General features: G+C 53.1%; 2 protein-coding genes across 14 annotated transcripts in view; one reads left to right on the top strand and one right to left on the bottom strand.

Moving 5' to 3' along the window:
- Positions 1-155: 155 nt before the first annotated feature.
- On the top strand, positions 156-2,688 carry KRTCAP3 (keratinocyte associated protein 3). Of its 13 annotated transcripts, XM_058834869.1 has the most exons (6): positions 160-434; positions 522-581; positions 1,111-1,311; positions 1,521-1,655; positions 1,955-2,046; positions 2,224-2,662. In XM_058834869.1, the coding sequence occupies exons 1-5, from the start codon at positions 225-227 to the stop codon at positions 2,036-2,038; spliced, it is 690 nt and encodes a 229-aa protein (XP_058690852.1). In that variant the 5' UTR covers positions 160-224; the 3' UTR covers positions 2,039-2,046; positions 2,224-2,662. The 13 variants fall into 13 exon arrangements, 6 of the variants coding, with proteins under 6 accessions (XP_058690849.1, XP_058690851.1, XP_058690855.1 ...); XM_058834872.1 differs by lacking the exon at positions 1,521-1,655 and having other exon boundaries at positions 157-434; XR_009277180.1 differs by having other exon boundaries at positions 158-434; positions 522-1,311.
- A 210-nt stretch (positions 2,689-2,898) lies between these two features.
- IFT172 (intraflagellar transport 172) overlaps positions 2,899-21,288 on the bottom strand; it is a 37,513-nt gene continuing 19,123 nt past the window's right edge. The window contains 27 exon segments of the mRNA XM_058834863.1: positions 2,899-3,061; positions 3,270-3,358; positions 3,740-3,893; positions 4,448-4,546; positions 5,261-5,320; positions 5,979-6,074; positions 7,484-7,603; positions 8,377-8,487; positions 8,929-9,045; positions 10,872-10,958; positions 11,588-11,604; positions 11,607-11,650; positions 12,183-12,292; positions 12,667-12,765; positions 13,389-13,518; positions 13,966-14,075; positions 14,592-14,772; positions 14,908-14,972; positions 15,221-15,314; positions 15,941-16,083; positions 16,683-16,799; positions 18,132-18,267; positions 18,498-18,595; positions 19,003-19,092; positions 19,166-19,310; positions 19,665-19,785; positions 20,168-20,246. Of these exon segments, the coding sequence (XP_058690846.1) occupies positions 2,972-3,061; positions 3,270-3,358; positions 3,740-3,893; positions 4,448-4,546; positions 5,261-5,320; positions 5,979-6,074; positions 7,484-7,603; positions 8,377-8,487; positions 8,929-9,045; positions 10,872-10,958; positions 11,588-11,604; positions 11,607-11,650; positions 12,183-12,292; positions 12,667-12,765; positions 13,389-13,518; positions 13,966-14,075; positions 14,592-14,772; positions 14,908-14,972; positions 15,221-15,314; positions 15,941-16,083; positions 16,683-16,799; positions 18,132-18,267; positions 18,498-18,595; positions 19,003-19,092; positions 19,166-19,310; positions 19,665-19,785; positions 20,168-20,246 (2,802 nt within the window). The 3' untranslated portion in view covers positions 2,899-2,971.

Below are 21,288 nucleotides of genomic sequence, written 5' to 3'. Positions count from 1 at the left end.
CGGGCCTGCAGCGGCCCCGGGGCCCGGTGTCGTCCCGGCGCGCGGCGGGGCCGAGCCGCGGCTCCTGCATCTCATTTCTATCATTTCCTATTTTTAATAAACTGTTTTGTAAATACGCGAGTGCCGCCTCCTGCGGGGCGGGGCGGGGCGGGGCGGGGCGGGGCGGAGGGGCCGGGCCGAGGCCGCTCGTCCCTTGCCCGGGGCGGCGCTCGGCGGTGGCGGCCATGGCCGGGGGGCGGCGGGGCCCGGGAGCGCTGGCGGAGCCGCGGCGGCTGATGCGCTCGGGGCTGGGGCTGATCGTGCTGGGCCACGGCAGCCTCGTGCTGGGCGCCATCGTGCACGGCTCGGTCCTGCGGCACGTGGCCGGCGCCCGCCGCGTCGTCACCCCCGAGTACGCGGCGGCCAACGTGGTGTCGGTGTGCTCGGGGCTGCTGGTGAGCGCGGCCGGGGCGGGCGGGGGGCGGCGGGCCCTGCCCTGCCCTGCCCTGCCCGGGTCTTGCTGAGCGCAGGTCTCCCCGCAGAGCATCGCCGCGGGCATCGTCGCCATCCTGGTGTCGCACAACCTGTCCCGGGCGGCTCTGGTGAGTGCGGGGCTCCGGGCGGGCGGGGGGAGCTCGGCGCGGCCCTGCCCCGCCCGCAGCCGCTCCCCCGGACCTTGGCCCCGCGGGTTCCTTCCGCCTCGGCGGCGGCTGCCGGTGTCGCCCGTGTCCGGCCCGGCCCCGCCGGCCGCTCCGGGAGGGCGGCAGCGCCGTCCTCGGGCAGAAGCTGCCGCCGGCTCGGGGGTCCCGGGGCTCGCAGGGTGGGCGGACACGGGGTGGGGTGCGCCGGGCCGGGCCGGGCTGGGCTGGGCTGGGCTGGGGGCTCCCGGCACGCCGCCGAGCCCGTGTGGGGTCTCCACGGAGCCCGAGGAAGGGGTCCGGCTGTGCGGAGTTCACGGGCGGGTGAAGGATGCGAAAAGTGCGAGACCCTCATCCGAGGGCAGGGCCGAGCCGTCCTGGAAGGGGCAGGAGATGGTGTGTGCTCCCTCGGGGGAGCGTTTCTCCATCGGTGCCCGGCCCGAGCGTTTCCCCGAGCTCCTGCCAGTCCCACCCGCATTCTTGCCGCCTGCAGCACTGGACCCTGCTGAGCATTTCTGTGCTGAACTGCCTCCTGTCCACGGCGTGCAGCGCGGGGCTGGCGCTGGCCATCGCCCTCACGGTGCACAGCCGGGGCACGCACCTGGTCAGGGGCTGCAACAGCTCCGCGCTGCCTCTGGATGCCCGGGCAGCCATTGCGACCAACGAGTGTCCCTTCAACACCACGCGCATCTACGTGAGTCCGCAGGGTCACTGCACACCCCCACTCCTCCCGTCAGCCCCTTCCTCTCTCTGCTTCCTCTCGTCTTTTCACTCTCACGCTCCCTCCTGCTTCCCTTCTCTCTCCCTCTCCCCGTTCTTTCCCCTGCTGTCCACACAGTCTCTGCTGAGTGTGTTCAGCCAGCCTGGTGCAGTGCCCGCGTTCCTCTGACCTCTGCTCCGCAGGACACAGCCCTGGCACTCTGGTTTCCCTCCTTGCTGCTGGCAGCTGCAGAAGCCGTGCTCTCAGGCAGGTGCTGTTTAGTGGCTCTCGTCTTCCAGGGCATCGGGCCCTGTGCACACAGCTATGGCAAAGAGCAGGTACGCCCCACTGAGCTGGACGGATCTCCCTGTGTCGATTGCTGCCTTTGTGCTGCATTTGGAAGGTGCTGGGTTCTGCTGGGAAGAAGGAGGCTGTGCAGTAGTTGGGGAGGATGCTGAGTTGGAACCTCTTCTAGCCAGCCTAAGGGCCAGACCAGCATCTCTTCATGGGGAGTTGCAGAGGGACCCTCTTCTTCATCCCCCTGGTAGCCAAGCCTGTTCTTTTTTTTGTGACAACACTGCCCATCACATGTCCCTGCCACCCTACACTTCTTTTTTGTCTTTTTTTCTCTCTCTAGCTGGCCAGGCCAAGTACAGCAGTGGAGAAGCCACTCCGTGAGAGGCAGCAGCTCCTGGCAGGACTTGCTGAGTCTCCTGTGTAGCTGGAGAGGTGAGTGCACCCTGTGGGCTGTGTTTGGCACAGGGGGAGCAGGCTCTGCCATCAAAAAGACCCATAGCCACACCAGCCCCCTGAAACAGCTCTTCCTAAGAACATGGGCAGAGGAGTCAGTGTGATGCTGGGCCCTGCAGCACAGCCTGGCAGTGGCACATGCTCCTTCGCTCCCAGGTGGTGCTGCAGGAGTGCTGTGATCCAGCAAGGTCGGGAAAAAGGCGATGTCGCACCTTCTGCAGTGTTGGTGTGCATAAAGTGGGCTGCAGGGGTGAGGGCTGTGCCTTCCTCCCTCCCCCCAGCTCCACCACCCCACCTGGGACAGACCCTGCAGGTCAGCAGGTGCCGTGGGCCCCAGATGCTCTCCCATCCTCTCCCCAGGCTGCCAGGCCCTTCCTGGTGTGCTGAAGGCTCCGTTGGTTCCTGGCAGCAGTGATGGGGTGGGCAGAGGTGCTGGGACCCCAGTCCTGGTGCCATTGCAGGCATGGCAGCTGGCTGTGCCTGTGACAGCTCAGACATCTCAGGGAACAGAAGGGGAAGAATCCCCATCGTGTGGATCTCTAATTTTCTTCAATAAATAAACTTTTCTTTTCCACACTGGCTGTTCTGAGTGGCTCTGCCAGGTGAGTTCTGGTTGGGAGCAAGGCCTGCCAAGGGAAGGAAAGCACAGCTACTCTGTGAGCCCATCTCTGTGCTTGCCACTCCCCAAGTACAGGGATATTGACAGAGCCGTGGCCTCAGTGTGAAAGTCACCCATGGATGTGGGGGTTGAGGCACGCACAGGGTTTACAGCCCTGTGCCCAGCAGCTGCAGGTCTTCTGGGCTTAGCATCCCCTGGCAACAGGAGCACTGCAGGGCTGAGATAACGTGTTTATTGGATGGGGAAGGTGCTGAGGGACAGGTCTGAAAGCTGCCAGAGTCCTGCTTACTGGAATGAGAAGCTGGTGCTTGGGAGTCCCCCACACCACCGCCGGAGGAACTCGATCACATCCTGGCCTGCAGGGCTGTGGGATGTCTGCAGAGAGAGAGAGAGGCCTTGGCACTGGAGGGCACCCCGTGGGCTGGCAGGACTGGGTCTGTCAATCCCCACCAAGCAGCACTGCTGGGAGAGTGCAGTAAACTGCCCTGGGACAGTGACTCACCCAGAAGGATGCTGTATTGTCAGCATGAGGGGCTGAACCCCACCCACAGCCTGTCTCCCTACCTGTGAGGTTCTGGCTCACCTTGACAGCCATCACAAATTTGTACCACGCATCCTTCTTCACTTCTAGGCCTGGCCTCAACTCAATCTTGTTTCTTAGCACTGGGTACCCTGGGCACAAAATGACACATTCAGAACAGGCTGAGCCCCAAAGCAGGCCCCCATCTGGTGCTCTGGTGTCTGTATGGTTCAGCTCCCGGCTCAGGCAGGGCCATCCCAGCCCAGGGCTGTGTCCAAACAGCTTTTGACTCTCTAAGGATGGTGATCTCACAACTTCTGTGCAACCCGTTCCAGTGCTCACCCCCACAGTAAAAAAGAGCCCTATCTCCTCCAGCTGAGCTGGTTCCCCACAGCCACAGTCCCTCCGCTCCCCTTACAGCACAGCCCCACACCCCCTCCAGACCTACTTGGCAGCATGTTCTCACTCCCTGCATGGCACTGTGTCATCTCACTGTGTCATCTCCTGTCTGAGTGAGCTGCTCTGGAGCTCACCTGTCAGCACACAGGGCAGGCAGCGCACCCCGCTCCCCGCTGCCACCAGCGACGCTTCGTAGGTGTCGCGCTCGTCCCGCGGCAGCGCCTGCTCCAGCCGCTGGTCCATGGACACGGTGAGCACCCAGTCCCTCACCTCCTCCCGCTGCTCCTCCTGGGGGCAAAGGCCAGTGCAAGGCCTGGAATTGTGATGCTGCTGCCCAGCTGCAGCCCCACAGAGCAGGCAGCACATGGGCATGCATGGTGCACACAACACACACGTGCATGGTGCACACAACACACACGTGCATGGTGCACACAACACACACATGCATGATGCACACAACACACACGTGCATGGTGCACACAACACACACGTGCATGGTGCACACAACACACACGTGCATGATACACAACACACACGTGCATGATACACAACACACACGTGCATGGTGCACAATGGAGGTTGAGTGTCTGTGTGTGTACAAGCGTGTGTGTGTGTGTGTGTGCAACACATCTGTGCACACCTGTGTGTGTACACCGGTGTGTGCACGTGTCCATGCAGATGTGTGCGTGGCTGCAGTGGGAGGACAGGCAGAAGGTGGCAGTTCTGGGTCCGTTTCCATCCCTGGCAGTCTCTGCAATGCCAGCCTCACCCCAATCCCTGTTTGGAATGCCCTGAAGCAGCGTCACTGCTCACAGGAGCTGAAGAAAACAGGTGACACTCACAGGCACGTGCTGATGGGCTGGAAGTGGTACTTCGAAGGGAATGTCTGTCCTCTGAAAATCAGAATGGTCCAGGGAATCCAGGTTCCCTTCTTCAATGGCCTGGGAAAGAAGGGGTAGAGCACTGGGCAATGCCAGTTATAGAGCTCACAGTACAGTTCATGGTGAGGATGCCCCTGCCTGTTTGTGCTGTGCTGACCAGGCCCTCCTGTCATGTGTGACCACCCTCTGCAGTCTCTCACACACTGCCGTAGTCAGGTGCTTTTGTTTTCCCCCAGCTGCTGCTGACAGCACTTGGGAGTCTGGCACAGTGAGGTCTGTCTGCTCCCTTGGATTTGTCTGCTTCTGATGGCCAACCTGCTGGTCATAGGAGGGACTGAGGGGACTCCCCACTCTTGTATCACACTGGCCAAAGTACTGGGCCATGGCCTCCATCTCCCAAGTCGTTTTTCTTCTCTTGGAGCAACCTGAGTGACATCACCCTGAAAGCTGCAATGGCATCAGCAGCCATGAGGATTTCAGGTCTCAGCTGTCAGGCCAATGTGCTCTTTGCTGCCACGTGCACAGAGGCATTGGCACGCCCAGGGTGACCTGGCCAGGGCTGTGCAGGTGCCCTGCATGGCAGGTCCTCCCCCAGGCAGTGAGAGGGTGCCCACTGCTCTCCAGGCACACACGGAGGGCTCTCTCCATCAGTACAAGTTCCCGTGTGCTGCCATGCAGGAGCCTCAGGTGTGCCCTGGCCAGGCTGGGGATCTGTGGTGGCCCTACAGCCACTGCAATTTGAGAGACTGCCCTCCCCCCACAGACCATACTCACATCTGAGAGGTCCAGGAAGCGGTTCAGGAAGACAAATGCCATGTTCTCCCAGCTGACTGCCTGGTACGGAAAGGAACCCTGAGTGAGACTGGGCAGCTCATCCTCACAGACAGCTCTTCTCACAGAGCCATGGCTGGGAAAGATGTGCCTCTGTTTGTGCCACAGTGTCCTGCCTGCAGCCCAGAGAATGGACAAGGAGATTGCACATTCCAGCTTGCCATCCCCAAAGCCTGAATCCCTTGGACAACCAGCTCACTGCCACAGGCCGTCCTGCAGAATGGACACAGGCATTGTGACCAGACTGGATGGGGCTTGGAGCAGCCTGGTCCTTGCCCATGGCAGGAGATGGAACAAGCTGAGCTTTAAGGTCCTTTCCCACCTAAACCATTCCATGATTCTATTACTGCACAGCCAGGTCCAGGCAGCGAGGACATGCTGCTGTCCTTGCCATGTGTCATCTCTCAGACTGTCAGACACTCGTGTGATGCAGAGCAGAGCTGAGCAGTCTCACATCCACACCAACAGAGCCATGATATGGCCTCTGTCCACTCCTGGGTCTGTAGGTCTCACCTTCTCACTGGCTGAGGTCTGGCCAGCTGCTTGGGGAACAGCCTCCAGTGGCAGAGTCCAGCAGCCAAGGGAGGGTTTGGGAAGATAAAGCTGAGAATCCCAGAGCCCATGGTGCCTTATGTCCTTCTCTGGTCCAGGCAGCTCTTACCTTGGCAGCTATCCCAGCCTCATAGAAAGCCTTGTCTGCAGGGAGCAGATCCGTGTGGCGCAGCAGGGAAATGGACAGCTGGGCAGCCATGGTGTCCTGGGGACACAGAGGACAGCAAAGCTGCAACAATTCAGCAAAGAAAACACAGGCTGGAAGGGCTCTCATGAGATCACCCCAGACTCACAGCAAGGACTCTGCACCCATACATGCCCTAAAGGCACAAAAGGTCAAAAACTCCAGTCCTGACCCTGAGTTCCCTCACTACAGAACACATGGGACTATCACCTGAGGGTGAAATTCTTCTACTTTACAAGCCTTGTTATTTTTCACTAGAATTCACACCCAAACATCCCCCATCTAAGTCACAGAACAGGTGAGGTTGGAAGGCACTGTTGGCTTTACATTGCTGGCAGTTCCCAAATCTTGTCCCTAGCCCCGGTCAAAGCAGAGGCAGCTACATGCCTGCTTCAGGAACATGCCTGGTCAGGTTTTGACCATCTCAAGGAATGGAGACTCTCCAACCTCTCCAAGAATCCTGTTCCAGCTACAGTCTCAATAAATTTTTTCTTGTATGCAATTATGTAAGAATTTTGGAGCAGGGGTGAGGAACTGAAGGATAATTTCACTCTTCTGCTGCCAGACACCCATTGCCACACAAGAACTGTCAAGGCCACCCCTTCTTCATGGTCCCAAACAGACTGCCCAGCCTCTCAACATTCCCCAGCTGTGAAGATCTGTACAGGCTTCCAAGACATCAGACTTGGCTCTTGCTGTCTTGGTATGTTTCTGGACCCACAACATCCACACACATAGCCATGGGGAAGTCCCAGTCGTCCCTGTGGCTTTCACTGGGGTCCTTTCCCAGCCTTCTCCATCACAACTCCAGTCCCACATCCATCCAGAGCTCTAGAACAATTCCACAATCCCACATGGATCAAGACTTCAGCAGGGATGCTGAGAACAAATCCCAGCGCACACAACTCCAAAATAGTTACAGGGCCTTGTGATGCCCTCACACAGGTCCAGAAGCTCCCAAAGCCCAAGAGGCCCAGCACACAGGCCCAATACCTGCTAAAGCCCTGGGGAGATGATCTTCTCCGAAGACCACGTGTGAAGCCCAGCAGCTCTTGGAGCCCAGGAGAGCAGAGAGGAAGCAATCCCTCTCCTGGGAAGAGCAAATTTTTTGTGATCCCTCATTTTCTACTGGCACCTCTGCTCTCACAAGCCATGCCAAGCACACGGATGCCCTGGTTTACAGCTCAGCCACAGTGGCTGGGGCAGTACCCACTGTAAGTGGAAAAGTATTCACCCAGTAAGTAGAAAAGACCGTCTACAGTTCCACCTGCTAGTGGTGGGCTCCCAGATTATTGCAGCCCCATTCTCATGCATCTATGATGTGTGATTTGCAAAGTGGAATAGTAACCTATGAACAGCCCCAACCTGCAAATCCCCATAGGATTCCCCACTCTGGGTGGTGACCTGGCAGAGGAACTTCAAAGCCTCACCAGCTGCTTGAGGCCGTGCGCGGCGGAGCGGGTGGCACAGTAGTGGGAAATCAGCAGCATCCTCTCAAACTCCTCATGGGCTGGAGTGTTTGTCTCACTGGACTTCGCTAAGTTTTCACACTGAGAAGAGACAATTAGAGGAACTGAGAGCAGGAGAGCATGAGGGCACTCTTCATCCACATGAGACAGGGAAGTCAGGAGAGGGAAGTATCTGAAATATTCAGACACCTCTGGGACTGAACAAGGGCTGGGCCTCAGGTGCTCTGGGTCTGAAAGAATGCTGAAGGAAGGAGGCTGTGGGAGCCACGGAGAGTCACCAGTACTGCAACAATAGCCAGCACTGGAAGCAGGGGTGAGTCTGGACGGACAAAGGGAGGATTTTTTGATTTTGCTTATGCTCAAAGTAGGTATTTGTGGGACAGAAAAAGAGATAAGGCAATCATGGGCTCTGGCTGAGGTGTTTTGGACAGGAAAGAGGAGCAGAAAGCTCTAAGCATCCATGGGGAGATGTGGAGGACTCATCTTTTCCAGACTCAGAAGCTCTGTGCTTTCCCCATGCAAGCTGCTGAATATGGGTGTAGGACAAGTAGAAGATGTCACAACAGCTCCCATGTCTCAGTGACACGTGGAGCTCTGCAATGGCCAGTGACCAGACCCATTCCCAGGATTTGGCCTGGAGCACAGGGTCTCCTTCTTTGCCTTCTCTTGCTCAGCCACATCCACTTCACAGGATCCTGTTTTCCTACTGTCCATACTGCCAGCTCTTTACCTTTAGCTTGTGTTCTAAGAACACTGCCCATGACACCTGTCAAGAGACTGGTTCTTCTTCCTGCTCAGTCAAGTCCCCCTGGGGCTGGAGTTGAACAGGCAGCGGTGGCCAGGGCCACACTTACCAGGCTGAGGAGCACATCCCGCAGGTCAGCCCAGCTGGAGTACGCCTCAGCACAGTTCATGCCAGGTGCATTCACCATCTCCACAAAGAGACGCTTATAAATATTGAAATTCTGCAACAAAAAGGAGGGAAGTGTGGAAGGAGACAGCTGAGGAGTCAATGCACTCCAGAGCTCGCCTTCTGCCAAGCACAGGCCAAGAAAATTGGCCAGATTGGCCGTGCTGCAGATTGTTGGCTGGAAGGGGCGCTGGGGACAAGGCAAGAACACAGGAAAGGATGGAAGCATGCTTCCTGTAGCCAATGCTCTCAGAGGCAAATGGTTCCTTTTGTTCTGAACTTGGTGCTCAAGGCACTCAAAACAAACACTTGATTTCCCCTGCTCCCTCCTGTGGAAAACATGCTGGGAGATTTCCTTCAGCCCTCTGGAAGAATCCACCACAGGGCTGCACGTGCGGAACACAAGGCAATCCCAGCTCAGGCTGGGAGCCTGGCTGATGCAGCAGCTCACACACCCTGGGACAGCCCAGCAGGGGTGTCCTGCTGCCCTCCTTACCTGTGGGTTGGCAGGGGCTCCGTGCTGGACGTACAGGCGCAGGGCTTTATCCCAGCCGCCCTCACAGATCAGCTGTGTTGCATACAGAGCGACGTACTTGTGCAGGACTTTGTAGCTCTGGGAAGACACACAGAAAGCAGCAGCATGAGATGCAGGAACTGAAGACTTGCCTCTTGGTGGGGATGGATTCAGCTGTGTGTGCACAACCCCACACAGCTGAGTCCCAAAGGGTGAAGCACGTAACCAGAGCCAGACTGCCCGAAGCACACCTGGGTTTGGATTTGAGTCCTGCTGACACCTTTATCTTGGCTAGCTGATGCTGTGCTGATCCTCCACACATGCAAATACAGCTGTTTTCCAGCTGTTTATCACTTGCCAAAGGAATACTGCCAAACACCTGAAGGATGCAGCACCTCTACTATGTGTCAACACAGCTACCAACTGTAACGTAGCCCTTAATCTAACAAAGAAAGTAACTAAAACCCTGGGTGAAGATGTTTGTGATTTACAAAGCTGCTCTAGTCCATTATCCACACGCTGTCACAGCTCCAGGACTGCAAACCTTCTTAGGGCGCTGCTCATACCTGTGCTGACCCCACAGACAGTGCTGAGCACTGCTGTTGGCCTCACAGAAATTCAAGTGAGGAAAGAACTGCCTCACACATGCATAAATATAGAAATGAGAGGAAGAAAATGGCACAAAATGTGCAATCCTGTTAAAAACTGAGCAATGGAAGCAAGATTATTATGCAGAAAAAAAACAGTGTACCAGGAGGTGTCCAGAACACCAACACCCACATGGGGTGCTGGTGAAGCACCATGTTCAGTAAATCTTGGGATAAAGATTAAGTCTGGTATGTGATCTGTTTTGATAAATGTACCATTTCTGCTGTACTATCACTGTAGAGCAGCTGAGTCAAAGTGATTGCATTCTGCATGGAAAAGGGTCACGCTGATGCTCTTAGAGGCACAAGCAGACACCAAGATCTTAGACTCAATGTGGCCTTGTGGTGCCCCATACAATAAACTGAGTCCTTCCCACTAAATGGAGTGTGCAGTTATTCTCTGTGGCTCCTGATAAGCAGAATATCAATAGGGGAGCCTCCCTAGAGAACAATGACTACAACAGAGATCATCTGTATCACAGAGAAGCCCAGGTCTAAGAGACATCAAGTTCACTCTAGCAGAACTCAAACTTAGGTTATTGGAATCAAAGTTATCAAACCACAGTCCCAGACATTCCTAGTGCTTTCCCAAAGTTTCAGTGCTGGCCTGAGTGACAAGTTGTGATATCCACACCAACTGCAGACGCTGCTGCCAAGGCTGCTCTGTTATTCAGTCTGGACCAATACCTCAGTGCAAAAAACTTCCTGCCCTTGGTTGCCTCCATTATCAACAACCATTTAACCAAGAACCATTCAATAACCAATCACTAATCAATAACCACTGAATACAAACCATCCCTCAAAGTACATCTGATAATCGAGAGCTGTCTTCTCCTGTTACTGCCTGGAAAGAGCAAAACAGTTTCATTTTGCTTTTCTCCATTTTATTACTCTGCTGAGGTAATTTTGCTCGTTTCAGGTCAGTAAAACTGAAAAAATGTCAAATTTGCTTTACTGACTAGGATGTCTCATTCTGACTGACACCACTGCTCTCAAGAACATAGAGAAAGAAGGCTTTCTTCTACAAATCCCTGTTTCCATGGTACCAATTACTTCCAGCCCAACCAACTCATTTAGCTTCTTCCAATGCTCCATTAATCACAAAATTTAAACACAATATGCTTCCAGGTTCTAGCACTCCCCACTCAGCCTGACTGGCCATGAGTGGCACAGTGGCATGGTGCTTCCTGAGCCCCTGCAGTGGCTCTCCATGCTGTCCCTCCACTCCAAGGCTCCAGGACCCCAGGTCTGTCCCCAGGGGCTCACACAAGCACTCACCTGCTTAGCTGCGACCTCCAGGCACTTTTCCCACTGCTCCTGCTTTGCATATATATCCAGAGCTGCCATGACATCAATTCCCACCAGCTAAGGATGGAAACAGCCATAAATTCACTGTGCAGGCCAGGCTTCCCACTGCCATCCAAGCAGGCATCAGGTCACCCATGTCTTTTTTTCCCCAGACACACAGTCTCTTCCTCTCCACAGCATGAAATCACAGAGCCTGTGTGACTCATCTTCCATTGAGAGGGACCTGGGCAGGCTGAAGAGGCTGGCCAGTGTGAACATCATGAAGGTCAGCAAGGCCAAGTGACAGGTGCCGCATCTGGGTCAGAGCAACCCCATGCACAGATGCAGCCTGGGTGGAGAATGGATGGAGAGCAGCCCAGAGGAGAAGGACTTTGGGGTGATGGTGGACAACAAATTGGACATGACCTAGCAATATGTGCTTGGAGCAACCCAATCAAGTGCAAGGTGTCCCTGCCCAAAGCAGGAGGTGGAATGAGATAAGCTTTAATGAGATAAGGATAAGCTTTAAGATCCTTTCCCACCCAAACTCGTCTATGATTCTGTTGTCTGGAATGCAGTAGCTATGGCTCACAGGCACATACAGACTTCTCACTCATAGTCAGGCAAAAGGCCCATGAGAAAGGCCCCAAGGATCTGCACAGGTCCTGGCATCATTCCCTAGCCTGTGAGACATCCCAAATACATACCGAATCCACCTTTCCTTGTTTTTTAAATACTCCTTATAACGTTGGTCCACGTACTCCTCTGACCTGTGGGTAGAAAGAATCCCCCCCCCCCCCCCCCCCCCCCCCCCCCCCCCCCCCCCCAAAGGCAGCAAGATCATGTCTTGCATCAGTGCAGAGACTGGACTCAACTTTGGAACTAGTAGACTTCCAGCTGTGCTAGGTCTTGCTAGCAGGCTGGAGGTGCACAGATGGACGGGGCAGGAAAGGGTCTAAGCAGCTCTTCACAATATAATGTGTGAGGAGAACAAGGGATCACAGGGCTTTCAGAAGGAAGTGCATGTACAGAATTATGGCAAGGGAGATAGGGATAGGGGTGAAACAAAAGGGGATAACAATTTCTGTGGGATGTGTGGCAACAGGAAAATGTCAGAATGTTAAATGGCTTGGGAAGGGTAGCTGTGGAGAATGTACCCTGTTGAGCCTGGAAAGGCCACTGTGGAATGTTTCCTGTGAATGCAGGAAACCTAGGGGCAACAGGACAGTACAAGACAGGACAAGGGATCAGCTGGAGGTGGGAGAGGGAACAAGGGTATAGTTTGCAAAGTTCAGGGCATACCTGGGGTCCAACTCCTTGGCCATGTGCTTGGCTTTGCTCCACTCCTCCCCTTCAATGAAGGCATCGATAGCTTCTTGGATGAGGTCCAAGTTTAGGTAGAGCTCAGCTGCCTGCAGGGCCAGAGACAGCTCCATGGGAGACAAAACTCCAAGGGTTCCCTGTATCCCTGGCTGAAGCTGGTGCTGGACCACCACACAGACACAACAGGAAGTCTCTTCCCAAAAGATAAGCCTCTCCTCTGTTTCCTGCCTCCTCCCAAGGCCTGGGTCTCACTGTTCCAGGATTTGATTGATTGATGAATTCATTCATTAATTCATTCACTCATCTCTTTCATCCTCCTTGAAGATTCTGTATGGTCTACCTCTAGATAAAGCCATCCATCCACCCATCACCCCAGGATGTGACTTGACCTCCTTCCCTTGGACAGAGCTCTCCATTCCAATGTCACTACTTCAGCAGTTTGGGGGCAGGAGCCAGTCCTCACCGTGCTGTATTTCTTCATGGCCACCAGCTGAGGAGCCACAGTCCGTGTCACTTCCAAGCTCTGTGACTGATCCAAGAATTTCACAGCCAACTCAGCAGCCTGTGTAGAGAAATTGTCAGCAGCTCAATTGATAAAAATGGTGGGAGAGTAGGACAAAGCTGGGAAGTGCTCAGTCCCAGGTAAAAGACTGACAGTTGGAAGCACCTGAGTGATGGAGGAAGGGGAGAAATGGCAGGTTGTTTTGACAAGTCAGAGGAGCAAAGCCCAGCTACTTTCATGCACAGGAGATCAGACAAGGACATAATTGTTGATGAAGTTGGACACAGGGACAAGGGCTGAGTGAGAGGTTGTCACAAGGACTGGGTGTGGGAAGTTTGAGCAAGAACACAGTGCAAAGGCTGGTGGCACAGAGCACAAGGTGCCCCTCTAGCAAGGGCTGAGTCATAAAGTGCAGCTCTTCAGTGCAGGGAGCCGTGGGCACACAGGCATGGGCCTGCCACAGGCAGTGGTGCCAGAGCAAGGGAGGCAGCACCATGCAGGACAAGCACAGCCCATCATGGCTCAAGAGAACAGCTATGAAGGCTTTCAGCCCTGCAGTCACTGCAGCCTGCAGGCTCTCCTGTGCCCCGCAGTGACTGCAGGGATCTGAGAGGTGCACTCAGCTTGTGGAAGAGTTTCCAGGCTGAAGAGCAGGTGAAGGGAATCATAGCCCCTGATGGTACCTTCAGTAAGCACTTCTCCACCAGGACGCTGTTGCTGGGATCCCGCACCTTCAGGTAGCAGTCCACTGCCCTGGCGTATTCCCCAGACTGCTCCCATTCCCGTGCCTGCTCCAGCAGCCCTTCAGTTCCGCTGCAGGGAGGAATGCAGGCTGTGAGCAGGACAGGGATGCTGCCAGAGATCCTGTAGACAGTGTGTAGGGTGTGGGCAGGGAGGTGCACACTACAGGTAAGCAGGGACCTCAGACAGAGTGGGGCATGTGACAGAGAACATGAAACAGTCCTGAGGAGAGAACCGACCAAAGACCCTGAGGAGATGCAATGGCAGTACAGGACACCATGGAGATTTGTAAGTGTGGCAAAATGCCATCTAGGAGACCTTGGATGGCAGAAATAAGCCTCCCAAAGCAATAAGAAAGGATGATAGGAAACCTATGCAGTAAGAAGTCCAGAGTCCTCAAGAAGGAAACAAGTGGATGTCAGGGATCCCATCAGGCTGTCTCTGTAAAGGCATCAGCAAAATGGCCATGGGGAAAAGCTTCCAGGCTATTTCTTGCAGCCTGACCACAGCACTCCTTACCTGGAGCCCTTCTTGCCAGCCTCTCTGCCACATTCCTCCTGCAGCTCTCCCAGTCGACTAGGCATGTACTCCTTGCAGATCCGCAGGGCGTCGCTCCACATGCCGGCCTCCTGCACAGGCACAATGGGGAGAAGTTTTCACCAGTTCACCAGGATTCCCCACGCTCCTGCCATCACATAACACATCTATCCCCTCATGCCCTCTTGCCAGAGAACTGACTAGAAGAAACAACCACAGCAGCACCACCCAATTCTTTCCTTCCCCAAAATGGCACCTATGTCTATCCACTTCCCCTGCCTACCTCAGAGGAATGTGCTCATCCATTCCAGCTACCTCAGTGGAATGGGCACTTAAGCCTCCAAATGCACCCACTTGTGCTACACCAAGGACCACCCCTATTGTGACAGGATACATCATCTCAAACTGTGAGAGCCTGAAGCTATGATGTGAAATCCAGTGGTTCAGTCTTCAGGTCAGAATTAAGCTCCTCTAGAAACCCTGAGTAAATGGTTTCTCTTTGGCTACTAAGCTGACAGGGGGAGCTGGGAGGTGAATTTCACTTCTTCATCTAAATAGGGTTCTTGTCCAGTGAGGAAGGCAATGATATTGCTACAGACTGCACTCACCTTGTAGTACTTTATGGCCAGCTCAGGTCTCTGTGCTCGGAGGAGAAAGGCCTCTGCCTTCTGGAACTCTCTCTGCTCAAAGGCAAACTGTGCCTGTCCAACAAGCACATCAGCCACGCTGTCTGGGTCATGAGCCTCAGCCACACGCTGCGCAGCATCCCAGTTCTGGTTATGCACAAACCTGGGAGGATGAGATGGAACCGGGACATGAGATTTAACAAGGATGAGAAGGAGCAGCCCAGTGCTGGAGAGGCAACCAGGCTGGCATTGCATGGAGAGAGCAGATGCAGCAGGCCAGGATATGGAGGACACATACATCAGCACAGCTTCCTTGGGCTTCCCAGCTTTAATGAATTCTCCTTCAGCCTCTTCAAATTTGCCCTAGAGGAGAAGAAGTGGTTTGTTTGCACACCTTCCTGTTCTGGTATCACCACATGACCTCCTCTACTGACCACAAGGCAGGGAGGATTTATGACACAAAGGAGTGTGGAGCAGGGTGCTGCCATCAGGGAGCCCTTTGGACGTGCAGTGACTGCAGCCAGAGCTGTGACTGCTGCAGCAGCCCAGGGACAACTGCTCAGTTACCCGAGAGACTAGAGACCTTTCACCGGTTCCAGGGGGAAAATTACCTCATCTTCTAGGAACATGGCATACTTTAAGTGGATGTCTGGCATCTTTTGCTTCATGGAAAGGCGGGCCAGTTCAAAAGCAAACTCAAAGACCCTGCAATGAAAGAGAGAAGGACTCTGTGCCATGAGTATGCCTTCATCAAGGAAAGACATCGAGTAAAGCACGAGACACTGGGAGAAGAGAGAGGGGAATACAGGGAGTTCCAAGTGAATTAGCATGGCCCGTTCCTCCTGTTCCTGACCAGGAGCTTTTAGAGTCCCCACTATGGAAATCTGGATTCTTCACACCTGCTTTTAGAGCCCAAGGCAGGAGCCAAGAGATGTGGGAGCCTTGGGAAGAGCAGTAATGACTGGCCATACAGGCAGACACTTGGCCAGCTGCAGAGCAGGGCCAAAGCTTTTGTGGCAGGCAGTTACTTCTGGTGACAAGAGAAGTACCTCCTCTCATGCTCAGAGTCTCTCACAAGCCTTCCACTGCATAGGTTAAGAGACAAACTGCATTTGCCTGCCCAGTTCAGACTTGGCATTTGAGAGACTGACACAAAGATGAGAAGTGGGATGTGTCAAGGTCATGGAAGGCCTGTGTGAAGCATGGTGGGGTGGGAAGACATGTCATTTTCTGGACCTGCAGCTACCATATGCACACAGTTATCTTGACCCACACATTTTTCTCTCGTCAGGCAGAGGGGAGGGAAGCGTTGGGTGGAGGCACCTGCGTACCCACTGTCTGTTGCATGGTCAATGGCCATCTCCAGGAGACCAAATTTGCTGAGGAGTTTCACAGCTGCCTCTCCACCCAGGCTCTTTGCCCACAGATAGGCCACGTGCTTATGGGAGTTTGCACCCCCGTGTGCCTTGGCGACCTGTCCAAAGAAAAGGAAGTGGATGAACCCAGTGTATCTGTTTCACCTTCAGCAGATTTAGCCCCTCTCATGTGTTGCCTGCCAGCACGAGGGAGCACCAAAACCATCTCTTCCCTCTCAACAAACCCTTCTGCAACCACCACTGTACTGGTGAGTGGGAGAGTAAGGTAAAGACAGATGGTACAACAGAACAGCTGCTGCCTCAGCACAGCCCACATCACTCTTTGGACAGAAGTCACCCCAGCTTTCCACGGCAACAATGAAGAGCACTGAGGCATTCCATGGCCACACTGAGGAGAGCTGTGCTGGGGGGGCTGTGGCCAGAGCAACACCTCTGAGGTACAACAGGATGCAGTGATCAGGGGCAGAGCAGTACCTGGAGGAAGGCAGCACAGCAGAAAGGCCAAGGGTCAAACCCTGCTTTTGGAGTGCAATGCTGCAGACTGAGAGGCCCACAGGCTTCCAGGGCTGGGGCAGCTCTGAGGCTGGGTAGTGTACACCAAATGTTCTGAACTTGCAGTGAACAAAGCAGTTCCCACCAAGATCCCACAACCAGAACCTGACCCCTGCAGAGGTGGGAGGCTGTGGATGATTATTACCCTGTATGCTTCTTCCCACATGTCATTCACTCGGTACATGTTCACTGTGCTCTTCCAGTCTTTGGCTTCCAGGTAGTGGTACTCAGCCTCCTGCAAGCGTCCCTCTGCCTCCAGCTCCTGCAATCAGAGGCAGTGAGATAGTGCCACTTGTGGTGGTGCATTCCCCCCATCTCCCTTCCAGGCTCTAGGGTGATCTGAGAAATGTTAGGCCTTGGCCTTGAAAACACCACCTGGGCTCAGCTGTTCCTGAGCTTATCACAAACACTATCTTGCTCCCAGAAACTGATGTTGTCTGATGTGCTTCTGTTTTCCTTATGACCAGCCTTGGAAAATGTTCTTATTGCCTGAATGGTGTAACATTCCTGTCCTCACACTTTCAAAGAAAATTCCAACCCAAACTCTGGCCAGGATGAAACATGGTTATTACTGAAGCCCACTCTCTTCTGACCCAACAAACAGCAGTCCAAAATGAGACCCTTCTGAGCTCTCCTGGGACCACAGTGGGCTGCAACCAGCAATCTCTCTCTGGGCAGGGGGCAGGACACCTCTCAGAGCCAGCAAATCCTCAGGTTTGCTATACCTGGAGGATCACCAAAACACCACATGTCCTGGGCTGACACCCTCGCTCCTCCAGGCCCGATCCTTCGCCCTTTAGGAGATGCAAAGGCCTCCAAAGTGAGGATTTCACTGACCTCTGGGGGGAATTTTTCACAGGTACCTTGTAGGCACTGACTGTTTCTATCTGAACACATAAAGATGCACACATGCTATAGCAAATCTGAGAGAAATGCAGCTTTCTTAGATGTTAAAGTATCTTGGAAATCTAAGTTTGGCCTCTAAGTAAGGTTAAGTTATAGTTATAAACTTACCTAAATGCTAAGTGTTGTTCTTTTGCTGAGTTATTAAACATGAGTTATAAGCTAAGTGTTGCTAAGTGTTACTCTTCTGCTGAGTTGCTAAGTATAACTTTGAAGTGATAAGTTAGGCTAAATGCTGTTAAGTGCTATTCCTGTTAGATTGTTAAGGTTAAGCTATAAATTAAGTTAGGTGTAAGTTAAATGTTTTCCTATGTTAAATTGGTATAAGTTAAAGTAGTCTTATGTTTGAACACTGTTAAGCTTTTAGGTTGTGTTCTTTTTTATCCTTTCCTATTGTCTTTTGTCATGCACACACACACACACACACTGGAGATAGTTCTCAGTTAATTTGTTTTGATTGCCTCGATTTTGTTTGGTTTTGTTCTGCCTGTTTTCCCTTGTTGTGCCTTAGCTGTCCTGTAAGTAGAGTGAATCTTGACAACAAACTTGTTGTGCTTTGATGCTTAATATTAAACCTGACTTTTTCTTGTGCCCCTGCCACTGATTTTTTAAGCCATCTCAAACACTCGTTCATAACAACAATCTTTCCCCTGCTTGGCCTAGCTGATCCCCTGCCATGAGATGCACTCACCTTGCCCAGGTGCAGGTGAGTATCTCCAAGTAAGTCCTTGTGGTACTTGGCTACTAGGCAAACCATCTCATCATACATCTTACACTTCTTGTACATGGTGATGGCCAAATCGGGTTCATTCACAGTGATGTACAGCCTGGGAACACAAGCACATCCAAACGGCTCAGCCAAGGACGTGGCCAGTCCCTGAAATCTTTCTGCATCCTGAAATATCAGCTTTAGCTCTCCATGTGTGGAGAAAGTTCCTCTGACCATTCCAAACCCAGTCCCAAATTCCCCTTCTAAACCAGGAAAGGGCTTCTCCTCACTACAGCAAATTTTTCAGGGCTCAGTCTTGGACTGATACCAGTACTGGAAGAAACTCACCTCTCTGCTTCTTTGTACTTGCCCTGTCTCTCCATCTCCTGGGCCTGGGTTATGTACAGCACAGTCACATCCTCCTGGCTCATACACTTGAGTGCCAGCTGCCAAAAGGAACACACAGGGGAGAAATGGACAGCAACTTCCTGACACATGAGAGTGAAGGAGAAGGGGAAAACATATTTCCTTCTTATCTGACAAGCAGGTATCTGTGCTACATGCTCTGCAAAGAATGGGCAGTCACTGTCAGAAAGCACACAGGACCAGCTCTTGGAGAGGGCCATTTGTGCCAGAGGTACACCCACATGGGGCTGTGACAGCGAGAAGGCCACGACCAGGATGGGACTATTGGGAATGGATTTGTTGCTGGCTACTGGATGTCCCTGCAAGTGTATTTGGGAAGAGCACTGGTTGACCAGGTATTGGTGCACAAGGCACTACCACCTCCTGATGGAAAACACATCTCACCAAGCGGGGTGAGGTTCACAGAAGCTTTGGCTTCTGACTTTACCTTGTGAGCCTGTTCCCAGAGCCCAGCCTGCGTGTACATGTCAATGGCATCCTTGGTCTGGCCTCCTTTAATGTACAGCTCCTCTGCAACCTGCCAGGAAAAGACCACCTCAGTATATCCAAGGGACACACAGAGCAGTGGTGATTGTGGTCTGTGGCCTCACCTGATACTCCTGTAAAGCTGCATAATGCTGGGCAATCTTGAGGTAATATTTGGCTGCTGTCTGTTTGTCCTGCAAGTCCAAAATGTAGACGGCCTTCTTCCACTGCCGGGCTCCCAAAGCTGCCTCAATGGCCTTAACTGAGCACCTGGCACCAAATCCATCAGTCTTTAGAGCCACGCAGCAGGCATCTCCTCTAGCTACGCTATGACAGGGAGACTAGAGCACCCTGCTGCTTGTTTCAGCTCCCTGAGTTAGAGCAGCATAAAGCAGCTGAGTAACTGGCAGTGCTAAGGGGGATGAAAGAACTGGGACAGCAGGGAAGAGCAATCAGCACTCTAAGACCTTGGGAGAGATGTGGGAAGGCATCAGTGGCTGGTGCACACTGCTAAGCAGGGTGGTGGGCGTTCACTAAGGCAAGCCCCCTGCTGATAAAGGCAAAGGTATCAACTTTATGCCCTGCCAGTACCCTGCTGCTTATACAGCCTTCCACTGCTCCCACCTGGCTTCGATGTAATGGTTAATAGCAGCATCCAGCTGTTTCTGCTGTACCAGATGGTCTCCCCAGGCCTCCTCCAGCTTCACAACTTCTGCAGGAAATGCCAGGCGAGCCAGCTCCACGGCTGTAAGGGGAGAGAAGAGCTGTCATGCTGAGGCCAGTAGGGAAGAAGAACTGTGGGGCAAACACGGGCCTTGGATCTGGCACAGAAGGAGGGCAATGGTGACTGTCCAAGGCACTCCAGCTCCGATGGGTCACACGGAGTAACCCCGTGGAGAGCTGGGTTAAACCCGTGCTGGTGCAGTCGGCATGGTGAAGGGCTTGGCAACCCTGGCACCACGTGTGCAAGTACCCTCATCATCATCAAAGTAACATTATACGGTAGGTGGGAGCTGCAGAGCATCCAGGCATCTCCAGGCTCCAGGGCAATATTTCATGTTGCCACCAGGCCAGAGTACCCAGGCTCCTGCTGGAGGTGAAGGGGAGGAACATATCAAGCACAGTACCTTTCAGGAAGGCACTGCCCTTGCCATAGCACTCCAGAGCCTTCCGTGGGTTCCCAAGCTTCTCGAACAGGTCTCCAGCCTAGTGACAGATACAAGCTGCCAGTTTCCAGAGTCACCATCCCCCCACACCATGCCCTACCAGTTCTATGCACACTCCTGCACCAGCTCTGCCTTCCCAACCCACCAAGTGTATGGGGATTAAGGAACTTCCAGGAAAGACAGCATGTGCCAAGACAATTGTCCTCCCTGCTGACTGACCCCAGCACAGCCATCCTGGCAGACCAAGGGCTCATGCCCTTCAGCACTGAATGGTGGCAAGATCGCACATCTAGAGAAGAACTGCAATAACAGAGTAAGGATATACCAGCCTTTCCTCTATTTGTCCATCTCTGACAACCTGCACAGTAGAAGCTGCCCGAGTTTGTCGCGATGCCCTCCTCACATCATCATATTTAATGGCTTTTGACAGACTCTACACCAGTGATTTGTCCAATCATTTTTGAACTATTTATATTTCGGTAACAACATCCAGTAGCTGGGAGCTCCAGTTATTCTTTCAACTGAAAGCTTAAGAAAAGATGACAGGTATGAAAAACTACAAAGTTCTCTTGCATCAAAATGAAATGGCCAGAAAATGCTGAAGATAAACTGAGACTTAATTTATAAAGGAGAATAAAACAAGCTAACAAAAAGCAGTGCGTTTTTTTCACACATCTAACTGAACTGGGTAACTCATAGTCAAAATTGTAACTTAAAATCTACATGTGGTTCAAGCAATAATTTTATAAGCTCATGGAAGTAAAATCTATCAAGAGCTCTTAAACACAAAAGTAGAGCTGTTCAGGTATGTTATAAGCTGCAAACTGCTGGACCCCATGAAAACACAATAAGGGAAGGACAACCCTGTATTTGCCTGCCCTGTTCTTTATTTTCCTTTCTTAAGAACATGCCAGAGACCACAGCTGGCCAGGATACTGAGCAGTGAGCAGACTCTGCACTGCTTTCTTACATTAACATGATTATGTGCTGTGGAAAAAAGCACCCTTTGGTTTTAAAACTGCCACTGAACAATAAGTTATCAATTTCTGGTGTTATTAGACACAGAGAATAATCACATCCCT

The sequence above is a fragment of the Poecile atricapillus genome, chromosome 3 (assembly GCF_030490865.1).
Source record: "Poecile atricapillus isolate bPoeAtr1 chromosome 3, bPoeAtr1.hap1, whole genome shotgun sequence".
Taxonomy (NCBI): domain Eukaryota; kingdom Metazoa; phylum Chordata; class Aves; order Passeriformes; family Paridae; genus Poecile; species Poecile atricapillus.
This window is presented reverse-complemented; position numbering and strand designations above follow the sequence as displayed.